Raw genomic sequence first — 17,053 nt, forward strand, 5'->3', positions numbered from 1 at the left:
GACTTGAATGCAGGAATTTTAAATTAGAAATCCAGAGACATAACACGCCATGAAGACGTACTATCCATCATATTCGACACAGGAAATAATAGAAAATAATAGAAGATTGTCTCTCCTAAACGTACGTTAAAGTGAAATTACTACGTGGCTAAGAACTTAATAAGCGTCTTCTCAGCGATTTTGCCGTTTGACAATGTGTATACGACGACGAAGTAATCTTCGTAACTGGAATCAAAGGTATAATAAGAAGCTGAACGTCTATTTCTCGGTAAGTAACTCTTCCTCTCTCTCTTCCTCTCTTTTTCTCTAGTAATCGCATTGTTTGTTTCTGTAAATTATTACGAAGAGGTACTCGAAGAACGGAGTAGCGACTTAAGACAAGAAGAAATATTTTACCGTATTCTAATTAGAAATAATCATATAGTCAGTGACTTATTGCATTTCATATAAACATCCTCTGTTCACTGAAAAATCAAAATACCGTTTGAAGAGTGTGCATAAATTAATTCTTAATATTTTGTGTATTTTCTTCTTTTCTTCGGAGAGTAGATTGAACGGGATAGAATATACATTGATGATTACGATCAGAATTACCGTGAAAAAAGCCGGATGAAAAATTTCTCCTACTTCGACGATTTCGCACTTGGAAGAGATCTCTCTTCCAAGTGCTCTTTTCCCACTTCTCTCTCTTTTTCGTCCTCTCTCTCTTTCGCTGCGATGTTTACAGCCTCGACGCGTCCTGCGAATGGGACGCAACGAATAAAACCACGGAATAAGCCGAGGCGGCCGTCGCTCGTAAGCTTCTCTCTTTACGAGGATGACTCGACTCGCAGTCGACCGCAGACGCGAGTGTCTCCCGCCCTTTTCTGCGCCCGTTAAGACGAACTGAAATACGTTTCGTCTCGCAGGAAATGGTCGACATCTTTGGTACCAGCCGAGCATGGCCGATGGAAATAAATCGCGCGATACCCGCGACCCAGATCGGAAAAAAACCTTTTTAAACATTACACTAAATTTTAAACAAAATATTACTTTTGTAAGAGAAAAAAAATCATACACACATTCAGTCATAATTACATATTTAACGATAAAGAAAAATTCACGAGATATTATTAATATTAAAAATCAAATGGACCGTATCTTTAAAAATATCAATCTTTAAAGACACAATGATAATTTAAAATAATGTATATCTCAGATATTAGAATTTATTTATTCAACATTCGTACACATCTCTTCGTCAGATACATTTCATTTGCAAACTGTCATATATATATATACCTCGTGGACGCGCTTTAATTGCATGTCCATAACGATTTCTCTCAGTCAGTCATTTCTACTTTCCATACGTCTAGATGCATTGTTGGGGAAAAAACAGGGGATACATATAGGCACGTTTTATTATCAATTATTAATCCCTCCATTTTTTTAAAACCATCTGATGCTCAACAACATTTACAACGTTTATGGAATATACCGTACATAGAGAAACATCGGGGATAATATTTGATATAATATATATACATCACACAACGTTTAATTATATTATCTCTACGTGTCAATTGCACAAAATGAGAAATTAAATCAAGAAATAATATCCCAATTTTACGAAACGTAATGTTAAAATTATTATACATCATACTATTATCTTAATTAGATTTATGCCAGCACAATGTGTCTCAATTACGTTGTATACATAAAATATAGTCGCGCTGACATCTCGCGCGAGAGGAATATATAATCCGCTGCTGACGCCTCGTCAAGAGATCTTTTATTCTATTCTTTTATAAAAAAAAAAAAAATGAAATATACGATAAATAATCGCGAGTATCGATACTGGCAAGGAGGAGCTACGTAAAAAATGACGATACGTTTCACTCCTCGTGAGATTATTTTGGCAAGTGAACAGAGGAGTGTGCCAATATCATCCGCGAGACGAGTCGCCCGCGTTCTCAAGCTCTACGTGTTGGAAGCAAAAATCCGGGCGCTACACCCGGCACTACGACCGAACCGCAAACTACAGTTAAGCGCAAAGAGCATAAAATGAGAATCGAGGGATGTGCGTGCGGAATGGATCGTAAATAAAATCCTTGTCTCGACGTGTCGACGCGGGGACATGGGGAAATGGACATCCGCGTGCGGAAACGGGAACACGTCGCACACACATTTTTTTTTCTTTTCTAATTCAATACAATTTTGTATCGATCCTATCATCTCTTCTCTCAATTTGATCGATAATTTGATCACGAATAAGATACATCTATAGATTCTGCTTTCTTCTTTCAATTCATCTCTTCCTTTGCAAGCAATAGCTCAATCACAGTAATAAAGAATATGAAAAGAATAAATTATACGAGCATATCAAATCGTTCCTTTTTCAGCTTTTTGAAGAGTCTTACAACTAAGGCTGCGATCGCGGAATAAAACACGATCGTTATTATTTATTTGTCAATCCGTAAAGCACGGCGATGCGATGAAAGAGAGCCGAGAGACGCTGCTTCAGACTTTGATCTACGGCATGCCTGGTCAGTATTCGCACGCCGCCTACGAAAACCGGAAGTAACGGTGCCAATCGTTCATCCTGTAAAACAAGTATCCAAAACGCATAAAAGAACGCATAAAATGGAATGTGAAAATAATAATATAAATGATTTACAGACTTGTACAATTACTTATAAATATTCTTAAAGTGATTAAATTATTCATTCGGAGAAGAGTGCTTAGCTACAATTTTGACATTGATATTAGAAGCTCTTTTATGATATACTGTAATAAAGTTATATAATATACATATATAAAGTGAAGAAACTCACTGGCAAAGCTAAGGCCCATTCCAACGCAGTGCCCAAAGTATCCGCCCATGCTTTCCTGTGGGCTTCGCTGTCTTTATTAATAACGTTTCTTCGCTGGAATTCCACTTCCTGATTAGCGATCGGCTGGCTCTCGGTTACAGTTATCTCCTTATCTCCTTCGTCCCGTAAAAAGGGATTTGTCCTGAAGCCACGCTTACTACGTTCGTAATCGCGCAGCAGTTCGTCTATATTGTCAAGGATCTGCGAAGATTTGCTATTATTTTTGTCCTCCTCTTTGATATTCGTTTCCGGTTCGCGAGGTTCGCTGGATGTCGTCCAGACGGGACGTGTCGTTTCGCGCAGCTCCATCACCGATCTCGCCCGGAGTTTCGCGGATTCTGCGACCATCGACGACTTATCCGCGTCCTCGAGATCCGCCGTAGTGATGAATGTTAAGGATTTTCGCCTAGATAACGGACACGCATCTCTACCGCGTTTTTCCGGATATGATTTCTGATATAAAAAGCTTTCGTCGGAGAAGGCATTCCGATCGAGCATCTTCACGTTTGCCATGGTTCTCACGGAAGAAGCGTCGGTCGACTCTGTTCTCCAGAATGTCTCTAAATCACATCGGATATTGTCGCTATCGTACATCATATTGGGAGGCGCTGGTGTCACGGCATCGTATTTGGCATCGATATAACCCTCGCTGGAAGTACCACCAGAACGATCGAGATAAACGATCTTCTCCGTGACCGAGCCGAGCCTGGACATCGGTCTCGAGTTGTCGGTTTCCGGCTCAGACTGCGGACCAGAATCAGTCGAGTACTCCGCGGCCAAGTCCGACAGTCGGAATGGTCTCGGATCATTCTCGCATTCAGCTCCGAGCTCTTCTAAGCCGCTCTCGTCATCCAAATTCGGATTATACACGTCGACATCGTCCGGATCGTCCTGGTCGTCCTGGTCTTCTTGGTCTTCGTTCGGTTGGACGTCAAACTCCTCTTCTTCCAACGAGCCGACGGGTACCGGAGTACTAGCGAGTCGATCGTTGATAGCCTCCTTTCTGGTGATCTCGGGATAATTGTCGGGTTGCGCCACCAACAAGAATATTTTTCTCTCCGCGAAACTATCGACTTTGGTGTACTTGCCGTCCTTGTCGAGAACCACTTCAATGTAGGTCTCGCAAAGCTCGTCGAAGATCATACGAAGTTGTCGAAGATATTTGGTGAGCTTCCGATGCTTTATATCGTAGACACACTCTCGATCGTTTAGCCCCGTGCCTAAAATGGTCTTGACCAGTTCCAAGGTCGCGTTTAGTTCTTCTATCTCGCGCGAGCACAGCTCAAAAAGAGTGATGATCTTGATGGTCCACGCAGCAGCCGCCTGACGATATAGATTCGCCGGCTGCTCGAGATTCGCTACCTTCTGCACCAGAAACTTCAGGCCGGGTCGACAATCGAATTTCAATGCAGCGACGTAAGAGAGATCCAAAATGGAAAGAAAAATCTCCACGTGATACGGATTCAGGTGAGACAGGTAACCGCGTTTGACGTTTGGATTAGGCGAGCTGCACGGCGTCGAATGCGGGATCACGTGAGACAAGCTACGGAAATTTATCCTTGCGATTATTACGCAATCATATTATTCTACATATTTTTTACATAAATTTTAAAGTTACTTAAATTAATTAAATTGTCGATAATTTTAATATAAAAATTTTACACGATAAGTACGTAATATTATATATTGTATATAATTTGTACTATTAAATACTTCGATGTATGCGAGAAATAATGATGCTATGATTATGATACGAACCTTGAAATTGAGGTGCCGGCACCCTGTAGGAGGACACTCGCGATGCAATGAAGTAGCATCTGATGTACCAAAAGTCCGACCACTAAAGCGCGCAATTGAACTCTAACGATGTAGAGATCGGGATTGAGAGTGGTGCCTACGGCAGGAGGATACAAAAGGAACACGTACGATCTTTCGTCAGGCGATCGCGAAGCATCCTCGACGCGTGTCTGTTCCTCCAGAAGGAACACCTGGAGACACAATCGTGAATTATGAAATTCAAACCTGTTTCAAGTAGCATTTTGAATGTATGATATGATGTAGTTTCTCTCAAAACTCGCGTCAACTCGATGAAAATTTTCTATATTTTGCAGCTCTATTTTTGTAGAAGCAATTGTTGAATCTTGATAATATTCTGATTGCAAATAAGATTATATCTATCATTATCAGTTCTTCTAATAATACACTGGAAGCTTGTACGCACAAATATATCTCGAGTAATTAATTGTAAAAATGCATCGTGTTATATATGACTTGGATTTATATTGCTCGCGACGATCGTTGTATAACTGATGGTGAAGATAATCTTAATTACAATAGTAACAACAGTATGCACTTAGTCTAACGCGACTCCGTAAACTTTTTCAAGTCGCGAGATAATGTGTGCACACTACGAAAGCTGCAGCTTCTATATAATACGGTGTCATATATCGTTATGTACACGTTATCGTGACAGTGAAATTCTAGCCATGGACCCAAGCCATGGATTTTAATGGTGATTCGCAAGACCGTGCCAAGTAAAATTGAAATAATATTTTAATCAGCGCGACGAGGTCCTTCTCTATATATAAATTCGACAAAATAAAAAGGCCAAATATAAAAGAGATATCAAAATCAATCGTATCAGTTAGATTTTATTAGAATATTTCAAACGTTTTTAATGATTTATTAAGAGCGGAAATAATTCAACAATTATTTTCAGAGTTAATAAATTTTAATAAATAAAATAAGACAATGAATAAAAAAAATTCCTTTTAAAATAATAGATGATTTAACGGAGAAAAAAGATAATATGACACTGTAAAATTATTTTTAATTCCATAAAATTGTTACCCATAAAATTATTTTTTTTCTCAGTTGAGGTTCTATGTATAATTCATGTATTTAATTTTTGAAAAGAATCTCGTCAAAGCGTCTTTGCCTAACCCGTGCCTTCTACCAGTGTGTGCAAATGTTTAAACAAAGGAAAAAATACGGTGATACGAATCGAACGGCGTTTCTTCGTCGACAGGCGTATTCCATTATCACGACCTTATCGTTCAAGGTGAAGGGTGGCAAGTGAACAGTCAATCAGCTGATGATAGAAGCTCTATATTTGTTGAACACAACTTTTTGGCGGTACAAAAATACATAAACATTTTGGAAATCTGTCACGTCGCCGATATTAGCCACATTGAACAAGCTTTGGAATACATCGAAAGCAATCGGCCGATCATGATGCTTGCGCCATATGTACTCAATGTACATACAAGATACGTGCGTTTTGTATACATGTGTGTATGGTGTGTGTGTATGTGTGTGTAGAGTGTCTTGAAATCTCTAGATGTTCTTTTAATAGTAAATTCCTTGATCAATTTGAACTCAATTTTTGCAATTTTGTAAAAATATCGAAGAAAATAATGATTTTTTAATAGTAAAGTTTTTAATATTTTCATATATCTTTATCATAATTAAACTTCAAATTAAAATTCTATAAAAGTAAATTCTACCTGAAATATTAATTGAAGAATATAATTTTGTTAATCTTTTAACTTTACAAAGTATAGTTTGCGGAATTTTTTTTTAATCACTTGTAACTTGAAAGCTATTGATACCTCGATATTTTCGTTAAGAAAATCGTCTCCAAATTGGTCAGTGAATTTATTAAAAGAACATCCGTAATTTAGAAATATCCTGTATACGTACAAGATATATGTATATTGTCCGATATGCAAAAATATTCTTTAGACTGAGAGCGGCATGAATCGCAATCATGATGCAAGCATTTTTGAAGCCTAGCCTGTCGACGACGATATGCCTGACGGCACGCCTGCACGATTCTGTAAGTCACTCGGCGTGGATATATCGGGGACACAGTCTATCCACACATGTTATTCGCTTTTCTGTTAGAAATGGTGAATATCTCACGATGCGTAAAGTTCTTTTTTTTCTTGTTTGATTTTTCTTAAAATCCATGACGTGAGTTACCGTGGACGGCTAGAGCCATTGGGGGCCTGTGTTCGTCGTAGTGTTAGTGTAATCGAGGGGTGTCGTGTGCTGCCTACAACCGACGGGGTAGGAGGTAGTGTGCTGGTCGATCAATGTCGTCTCAATGGTCATCGTATCCTGGAAAGGCGACGTCGGCAGTAACGCCGCGCTCTGCCTCTTGATGGCAGTCAATACTTCACGCAGCTGGCTCACCTGAGAGCAAGTCAGGTCAGGAGGACACCACGTGTGTCCCTGTCTTTCTTTCTTTCTCTCTCTCATTCACACACATACACGCACATTTTCTTTCTCTCTCTCTCATTTATTTTCGCACATACATACATCGGACACTCGAGTACTTGTTACTTCATTGCTATGAACAACGCGCTTGGAAGTCTATCAAATGACAAGGAGATGTCTATGCGAAGAAAAGTCATCTATCGAACGGATATAGCAGCTGATAATAAAATAAATGATGACTGTGAATTTGAAATGAAGGAAAAACGTACGAGATTTTTCGCATCTCACACTTAACGTTAAACATCCGGCCGTCCGATTTTGATTATTGCTTCTTTAAATAGAAATGCCATATGTTATCTCTCGGGTTGAAAATTAGATAGACGCATTTTTTTAGCGTTTAGCATGAGATACGCATCAGAAATAATTATCTCGATATTGTGACGTGTGAATGATAAAACGTAAAAAGAGCTTTCTCTAGTCGGAGGGGGGCGCAGAATCTACGCGTTTGGAACGTTCCGTCTATCGAGATCTCTCTACGAGGAGCACATCGATAAAGCACATCGAACAACAATTGGGAACAAAGAGAATCGTGTGGATTCTTCTCCGTATACGTACATCTCTCGAAAATAAATTACTCGGATTATTTACCTGGGCGGCGAGCCGTCGCAGCCGTTCCGTTTCTTCCGGTGTCGCGTCTCGGCGCGCCGCGACCTTCACTTGAGCGACGTCCCCGTAAAAGGATTCCGATCTGGGCGAGAAAGCCATGGTCAGCTGGTGCAGCTCCTGCAACGAGTTTGAGCAGGCGCGGTAACACGCGACACCGCAAACCTCCCATTGTTCCGAGGTGAGAAGTGGCCCGCTGCTCACTAGGACGTGCCTGTCAAATATCATTCGTGATTTTTAAATAAAATAATATAAAAGAAAAATAATAATGTATTTAAAATACAGAAAAATTTTTAGATCTCTCTCTTTATACATATATGTATATGCAGTATATCAACTGTAAACTCTTCTTATCGCTCTTTTTATCACGTCAATCAAGCGAAAATCATCCAATTTAGAGTTGGATCACGTGGAAACGGGTTGTCGACCTACATCGGATGACTCTAGAATTTCAGATCGGAATACCTTTCGGCTCGCGCATTCACGAACCTACTCCATTTTTTAAGTCTCGACCTACTATGCAACACGTGTACATGTGATACCTCGCGATCGACACCGATTCGCGGGATCGTATTACAAACTCGACTCGATTGGATGTACATTAATACGGAGAAAATGCGTCGATGACTCTCCAGATGGACGGATAGATGGACAGACGAGGGAAAGAGAGCATGTGCAGTCGTTGGCATGACACCCTCTCGAGAGTGTCAAGTGTCGGTGGCTACTTTATCCCATCGGACAGCCTGTCAAGCTTCGTTATCATCTTACAAATACTCTCCGTAACAACGATATACCTAACTTAACCGTCCGCCGCGCTATACATTCCATCAAACTTGACTAATTTGTCACTAAAATCTGAAGATCGACGAAATATCAGTGAAGACGGTAGAGTTATTCGCGGTATAAAATTATATAAGAAAAACGTTTTCATCCTCTGTCGCTTTATGATCGCAGGTTTCCTAATCGAGTTTTCTAATTACGAAATCATCGGCGACAACGCGTCGTTTCAATCAGCCGTTAAAGTACCACCACGTTTGGTATCCATTATGTCGCATTCCGGTTCTCTCTCTTTTTTTTTACTGCAATCTCGTTTTGTCATTAATGCCATCGATTTCCCATGCATAGAGATGGCTGTCGCGCGTTAAACCGCGTAAATATTATCGAAGGTCGCGAGAATCGCAATAAAGAGCTAACGAGCGGACAAGCAAATTACTTGGGCTCGCTTCGGAACGGCTTTTATGTCGCGAGCTGGAAATGTCCGCCGCGCGCTTTTGACTTACCTGATGCAAGCGCAACCAAGACGAGCTATGCTCTCCGTAGACTGTACCACGCATTCCGCCATCACTAATAAAAGTTGTTTCAACATCAACGTTGTGGCCGGCAGATAGGCATCGTTCCTAGCGACTTCTGCACCTGAAGAATCGATTGCACGAACGAATAAATTAATGTCTTGCTAATCTCTATCACTTTTTTTTTTATCCTCGTATTTACCTTGTAGATGCGTCAAGTAATCAACTACGAGATCAGTCGTGAGACCGCAGCACTGTTTAAAGTTGGGCGCGAAATTATCCCAACCACGGAAGATCTTGGACGTTTTTCTCAGCCAATTTTGCACCATAGGTAGCAGCAAATGATTAACGCAGTAGAGTCCGAACGCCGGCCCAGGTACGTTCAAGATGTCGCGCAAGAGATGGAACAGGGTCTCCAAAGTATGCGGTTGATAACGTCTCGGACAGATCATGGTCGCGCTCGCTAGGCCCTCGATAAGGATGTACCAGACGCGAAGTATACCGCTGGGCTTATCCATGGTCTGCAGCGTGGTCATGGAATGAGCGTTCTTGTCGATCAGCGGGGTCAATACATCGTACGATCTTTCCGGGATGATTTCTTGCATCGACTCGATGTGCTTGTCGAATCTGGTCAGCTCGAGATTCGGAATAATCGGATCCACATATTGCGGTAATGTTGACACTTGGATCCTCTGAACGGAATGGAAGATCGGACAGGCCGGCATCCGATACATCGACGACAGAATGTCGCTGCAGCTCAACAGATACTTGAGACTTTCCACGCAGAGTCTCATCCTCCTCGATTCCGCGCCGTCGATGCTTTCGCTCTCCTCGGATTGAGTCTCGTTGTCGCCGATACCTCGCACGTGTTTCAACAGGCACAGAATACAGTCCAATGCGGCGTTAGCAAAGACCAACGTGTTGTCCGTCGAGAGGAAGACTCTGAAGACTTCCAATAAAGGGGCCGACTCGACGGAATCCGAATTGCCGACCGACGCCACTCGGAGGGCGCCGAAAAGCGGACGCCAGCCCGAGCGAATCTCCGTACGATTTGTTTCGACGAATTCGCAGATGCAGCTAACGATCTGAGGAAAAAAATAGCAGTTTGTAAGCTAAATCGCTTTAAGCGATCGCAAGCGGCTACGCACTTGATCCTGCACGTCGCTGTCGCAAAGCTCTAGACATAAAAGATTTTCAAAAGGCTTAAAGAGCGCCTCGTTGAAGTGAAAGTGCGGAAGTTCTATCTGCTCGTTTAACAGAGCCGCCATGGAGTCATGAATGCATTGAACGGCTTTCTTCGAGATGCCGCGGTCCTCGTGGCAAGCTGCTTCCATGAAGTGTGGCCCCAAAATACTCCATACCTAAAAAATAATTGAATAAATTTTACATTATATAAAAATTATATTATTTGCGAATAACTATATGAAAGAAAATAGACTCTTACCCCCATTATATGAATCAAGGGCCTGCCACTTTTTACGCACTTGAGCATAACTTCGCCTAGACGAGCCAGGAGCAACACGTTCATCTCGTTCTCCCTCGGTTTATTCCGCCTCCACCAAAATCTCTTATTATCTTTGCATCCATCGGTGGTCTTAAAGAGTTGCGCTTTGCTAGCTTTACAGAGAGCCGTGAGAAACGAGCAGAGCGCTCTTAGATTCAATTTAAGCGCCGCGTCCTCGAAGAGTCTGTCAACTTGCTGCGACAGTACGCAGATAATTTTGGCAGCGTAGTCCGCCGGAAGAATACCGTTGAACTGGCTGTCGGCATTCGAATCTTGAATAATCTCCGGGATCGTGTCCGAGCTGGGATTTTGCGTATAAGGACTCGAGAGAAAACTGTAAACGTCCACACTGCAAAAAAAAATATTGAGACAATTAAAAATACGGAATATAAAAATTCTGAAATATAAAATATTTATGCTTTAAATCGCTATTGTTGAAGATCAATTGCTTGAGAAAATTTTTAGAAAACAAATATCGAAATTAAAATGATGAACAATTAAAATTAATAATTAAAATTTTATAAAATAGAGATAATCGTACCAAGATTCCTCATCATCGATGATATTGAAATTCAGTCGAAGTTTGTCTTGATTATTCTTAGCATCGCCATTCGCAGTGTCTTTTTTCTCCTTCTTTTGATGAGCTTTAGGCAGCGATGGATTTTGATTTCTTCCAAAGAAGTCATGTTCCAGCTTGCTCACGTATAGACAACACCTTTTCAAACATATAATTTTTTTTAATTAATATAAAAGCACATTATTAAGTCTTTAAGCGTTTCACTTACGTGAAAACGTGTGGCCAACAATCGCTACCGTGACTACCGAGTTCCAGACCTCGCCCCAGAAGCACGTCCATGCTGAGCGCATGAGACGTGTGAATATTAGTCGCCCTATTTTGTAATTTAAGTCGGAGAACATCCTTCTTACGAGTGATTCTTGAAATTGATTGTTCCGTGCAAGCGGCTTTCGCGAGAAGAGCGAAAATAGAGCCGCAACGATTCTGTAAACCTAAAACGAAAAAGGATAAGATAATAATATGGATATAATACCCTGGCTGAAGATCTTAGAAGAAAAGAAAAAGTAATACAAGTACCGAGTACATTGCTCAATGTAGCAGCTTTGTGAAGACCTTCGAGCGCCAGGACGACCGTGTCTCTGACTCCTCGTCTGCCACCATCTCTGTTCAGGATACTTTTATTGGTCTCCTCCTTGGGAGGATTCAGTCCCGTCGTAAGAACCATCATCATGCTGCCCCAGCAACAAGTCAACACTCTTCGGGAAAGCTTCGCGCCAGCTTCCGCTTCCGGAGTGGGTTCACTCCGAGAAAGTTGGGCCCGTTCCAGTCTTATGTAATCGGAGAGCAATTGTCCACCTCGATGACTACCAGGTATGCCGTCCACGTCTGTGAATCGTATAAAAAAAAAATCTTATCAATTTAACTTACGTATAAAAAAAAGATCTTATCAATTTAACTACTAATTTATAAATAATTTCTTTATAATATATCTATTTCACTAAAAAATAAAATATATCTACAATAATATAATAATTTATAATAATAATAATATAATATATCTATATATTTCACTAAAATAAATAATTTCTTTCATAATATATCTATTTCACTAAACTATTATATAATTTAATATGTATTTGCGTACCTGTGAGAACATTGACTAACGCATTATTTTCCGTAGAACTGCGATTATAACCACATTTCTCGAGTAAATTGCACGCGAGCACTTGTTGGTACAATTCGGAAAGCCACGTGGCTGAAAGATAAACCAGCACACCTGATCCATGCACCTCTTCCACAAATTGTTCCTTAAAAGCAAAATTCGAAGAAAAAAATATAAGATATATAAATGTATATATATATAACTGTATAAGATATATAAATGTATATATGTATAAATATATAAATATATAACGCGATAAAAAGTTCGATAGAAATTAAATTATTAGACGTACCTCGCTGACTGGTACTTGCCGACCTTCTTCGTGATAGTAATTTATTCGAATTAATTTCAGATTGAGAAGCAACGCCGCATACGTCGCCAAATAAATTCCATCAGCGTTCATGATTGTGATTAACGTACATGAATCTGTACTAATATCATTTTGTTCCTGCATTTTCTGCTGAGTTACAAACACTCCTAAAATACGTAAAATAAAGAATACTTTATTACTTAATACTTATATTCTGTTTTTACATCCATTTAAAATATCATATTATCACATTGTCACATTGTCAATAATTTTTAAACATTTTTTTTGTAATAGCTTTATAACAGTTTACCTTGACAATATTCGGAAGCAAAGTTCTGCAACGCCTCATCTACCTCGATGTTACTCCTTAATGTAAGTACCATCGGTATAAGATCGGATCTGAGTATTTTTACGAATCGCCTGGCATTGTGCCTCTCAACATCTACGTTGCATTCGTCGGCTACCTGTCGACCCACGTGAAGACATTTGGGTAATTTTTTCAATCTCAGTCTCTCGCACTCATTCTCCGTCGCGCAATCGTTGTCGTCGAGGCTATTTTCTTCCTGTACCTCGTCCGATTCGTTTTGCGGACCTTCAGTGTCCGTTGAATCGCCATCCTCCGATGGTCCATGCCCGGATGAGTCGGAATCCGAACCCATACCTTTCTTCATTAATTCCAATTGTTCCCTGAGAAATAAATTAAAATAAAATTTTATTTCTTAAGAATAATTTTTTTAAATGATTAAATTTTCAATATTTTATATTTGCATTTTCAAGTTCAAATCGATAACTCGTCTCTTCAATTAAATTCTAAAATAATTCTTCTAAAATAACTACGATATAATTAATAATTAACATCTATTCTTAAGATATTGTTGACGCTCACCTATAAGTTTTTGGCAGTCGTGCCATGCTCTGGTAGGTCAAAGGTCCGCGATAATCGCAGGATTCCAAATCTTCGTACAAACTATTGATCGTGCATGTATAATTGTGATTAATAGCCTTGCCCTCGCAAAGTTCTTGAAGCGCCGACAACATGGCGACAACGCAGGAGACACTCGCATGCAATATGGCCAGACCACCCGTTGTTGATTCCTCGATAGAGTCCATAGCCCTGAAAAATATTAATATATATAGTACATAAAAAATTCTACAACAAATATTTGACTATTCAAATTAAACGAAATTTTATTAAACGTGAAAAATTTGCGTTATATACAATACTTACAGCCTCATCAGTGCCATATCACTTTGTATATGACTCGATCGATCTTCCTCCACTAGCAACGGTCCAGCGAAGTCCACCATACGACTAGGGCTGCGCAGCAGTTCCTTTAATGCTTTCAACGGTTCTAGACGTTGCTGCGGCGGTGGATATAGCAGCATTCTGTGAAACACCGATTCCAAGACTGGTCGTAGCGGGCCAACGCATCCTACTAATCTTACCAATTCCGTACCGATGCTGAAGAAAAAGACATTATATCGATTATACTAATTATTTTGTATACAAAACATTATACAATACAAATACATAATTCTCTTAAAAACATTTATATAAAAATGTATATTGAAAATTATTTTCAGAATCTGTTATACTTTTGTTAAGACTTTTACCTGTAAACAGTCTTAGCCTGATGGCTGTCGAAGCTCAACGACGTGGCCAAGTATCCGGAACCTCTGCCAATCTCGTTCTCCTTCCCCTCCCGGGAGGTGAATGTCTTATCCACTCGAGGCGTGCCCAGGAAGGCTATCAAGGCGGGACAGAACTTTTGCCACAGGAAGGTCGTGAAATGCGCGTTGGTGTGAATCTTTTGCGGTAGCGACGATATGAGCGTGTGCAGGCATTCCAGTAGGAAGACCACAGTGTTACCGTTTCTGCCGTTACTGGAACAGGATTTCCTAAACATTACTTATGAGATATGAAGTAAGCTACGGCTCTTATACGTTACTGATTTTTCTAAGGTACGCGTCCTTACTTCTGAGCCTCGTCCAGCTTGCTGCAGATGTACTGCAGAATCGGAAGCGCCTCGTTGAAGCACGAGACGCCCCGCTCGCGGACATTCTTGTTTCGCTTGGCATTCTCGTCCATCTCCTGACATTCTTCATCTACGAGTAAGAGATGATTTTTATTTTTAGCATAATAAACATCGGAATATTATGCCGGCGATGCACATTCGCTAATGTCAACGATATACCCGAGACGCCTCACCGATGGCATTCTTTGACCCGCATTTTCCACCAACACGCGATCTTGTAATTTATCGATCAAACATCTCTACGAGTGCTCTGCGCGAGCTATCTACTTTCACTTACTGTGTAAAGCGGATATGCATCGTTCGCAATATCGTACTGGTTTCTTTCGTATTTTTCTCTTAGCTTGAATTTTTTTATATTACCTAAAAAGAGACAAAACGATCGCAATGTTTGACTGGTCGCCGCTTGTGCTGCTGTACGTACAGCTTGATTCCCATTCTCAAAAGCTTCGCAGCAAGTAGTCAATATAGCGATAATCAGACGTCCGTTCATGGTCCAATAAGGAGAACAGGCAACTTGCAGTAAAACCTAAAAAAAAAAACCGCAAGATATCGCCCGCCCTTGATAATTTTAAAACAAGCATTATAAAAACGAAAGATATTTTATTTTTTCAAATTTTTATTAATATTTTTTTATTTGCCATTTAATTTTTTTGCTTTTAAAATACTCAATCTGAAATATTTTTTTTATTGCGGAACTCACTTTGAGCATATCCGTTTGCGTGTCGTCGGACTGCGAGACGATGGAGCTCATGGCGTGCAACATTTGTGCAGGCAACCACAACGAATCATCTTCTGGTTCGTAGGGCGATTGAAATCTGTCATCTCTCAACATTTTCTATAAATTTTAGTTTGATTATTACGTTGATTCGATCAATTATCAACAAGAAAATTATTAATATATAAAATACAATTATAAATCAGATTTAATTGAATATTAATTAATTGTAATAATTTATCTTTTATATTTTATTTAAGATATTTTCTTACTAATTCTTTGTTACAATCTATAAGAATTACAAATATAACTTGTCCAAAAGCTAATTAAAAATCCTGTCGTAGCGACGCGACATTTCGCTTTAAACTGTCGCAGCTGTTTAAACAGCTATCTCTCATTTTATCGCACACAGTTCCGGAACATACGTTTCTCCCTATGCGGTTACACCGATGCTGACCACCAACACACGTAGGAAGAACAGTTTAAAGATAAGCCTTCAAGCGCGTTTTTATGTGATATTTTACATTCGCGTTTTTTTTACATTTGAAAAAAGTATCTCTTCACGCAAAGATATTGCTTTACAAGAGAAAATTTTTATCACTTACGTGTAATCCCGCAAGACCAAAGGCAACGAACTTGCTCCTGTTGCTCTCCAATGCTAGCTGAAACGTATGTAAGCATTTTGCGCGCAGTTCGTGAGGAGGATCTCGTAGTAAGCCTTGTTGCTTCTCCAGAAAATCTGTAAAAAAAATTAACCTTTTACCATAAAGTTAAAAAGTTTTTAAAAAATATTTCTTTTCTCGACGACTAACATCTGACTATTCTCGTTAACGTATGTCATATAGTTATACTATGATTTTACGTTACCAAGAAAACACGACATCAATTTAAAAAATAATTCTGCATAGCGAAAATTTTTAGATATAATCAAATTAAATAAGAGATATACATTCATATAATTTACAGATACGATTAAATTTGTCGCAAGGGATGCGACTTGCTTTTGACGTTTACGTCGAAGGAGTCTGCAGCGGGAAAGGTACGTTTCTCGCGGGAAAAATATTTAATAAGAAATTGGATAAAAGTGTCAGCGAAAAAAGAAAAAGGTAAGCTCTCACCGTGCGCTTCCTGCGCTGATTTTCGTAAATTTTGTAGCCTCGCATTATTCGACTCTCTGACGATCTGCAGCAGGAGATCCTCCATGACACGGCGGGCTACCACCGCTACTACGAGACTGATCGATAACGGGAGTGCCGAGCCGATGCATGTTTCGTTATACGTGCGCAATTCCAGGAGCGTAAAACGTGTCGCCCTTCTTTGGAGAAGCTGGTGCTTTTATTTAGAATAATCGCGTCAACAAGGAATAATAATTGTAACGAAAGATCTAATTAAGCATCTCTCAATTAGAGAATAAAAATATAAACTACGGATCATATTTCTGGATGTTAATTCTTTCATTTAATATACATAAAATAAGGATGCGCCGCATAGGGTCCGTGGAGACATTATGTCGACATTTAATATTCTAAGAAGAGCCAAAAATTCATCGATTATACATTTTAATAGTACATTGATTACAGAATCATTTGGTACCAAACAGACACCAGCGTACAAATTTTTTAACTTGATATACGTAAAATAAGGTTGCGTCGCATAGGGTCAGCGGTAAAAAAGTATCGATTTCTAATATTTTAAGACGAGCCAAAAATTCATCGATTATACATTTTAGTAGTACATTAATTGCAGAATCCTTTGGTACCAAGCAGACACCAGCGTACAAATTT

At 39.6% G+C, this 17,053-nt stretch overlaps 1 protein-coding gene across 2 annotated transcripts; it reads right to left on the minus strand.

Annotated features, from left to right (window-relative positions):
- Positions 1-1,192: 1,192 nt before the first annotated feature.
- On the minus strand, positions 1,193-16,504 carry LOC145934798 (brefeldin A-inhibited guanine nucleotide-exchange protein 3). Of its 2 annotated transcripts, none has more exons than XM_083035551.1 (22): positions 16,388-16,504; positions 15,875-16,008; positions 15,255-15,389; positions 14,915-15,080; positions 14,495-14,624; positions 14,133-14,402; positions 13,747-13,980; positions 13,405-13,632; positions 12,829-13,205; positions 12,501-12,685; positions 12,191-12,353; positions 11,623-11,931; positions 11,315-11,537; positions 11,071-11,244; positions 10,470-10,878; positions 10,174-10,386; positions 9,228-10,110; positions 9,017-9,149; positions 7,722-7,950; positions 4,611-4,840; positions 2,814-4,395; positions 1,193-2,581 (listed from the first exon to the last, which is right to left on the minus strand). In XM_083035551.1, the coding sequence occupies exons 1-22, from the start codon at positions 16,470-16,472 to the stop codon at positions 2,438-2,440; spliced, it is 6,636 nt and encodes a 2,211-aa protein (XP_082891677.1). In that variant the 5' UTR covers positions 16,473-16,504; the 3' UTR covers positions 1,193-2,437. The 2 variants fall into 2 exon arrangements, with proteins under 2 accessions (XP_082891677.1, XP_082891676.1); XM_083035550.1 differs by having other exon boundaries at positions 14,133-14,417.
- Between the last annotated feature and the right edge of the window lie 549 nt (positions 16,505-17,053).

Source organism: Prenolepis imparis, unplaced genomic scaffold (genome assembly GCF_030444845.1).
Source record: "Prenolepis imparis isolate NDT839.2.m4 unplaced genomic scaffold, iyPreImpa1.0 SCAF_4, whole genome shotgun sequence".
NCBI lineage: Eukaryota > Metazoa > Arthropoda > Insecta > Hymenoptera > Formicidae > Prenolepis > Prenolepis imparis.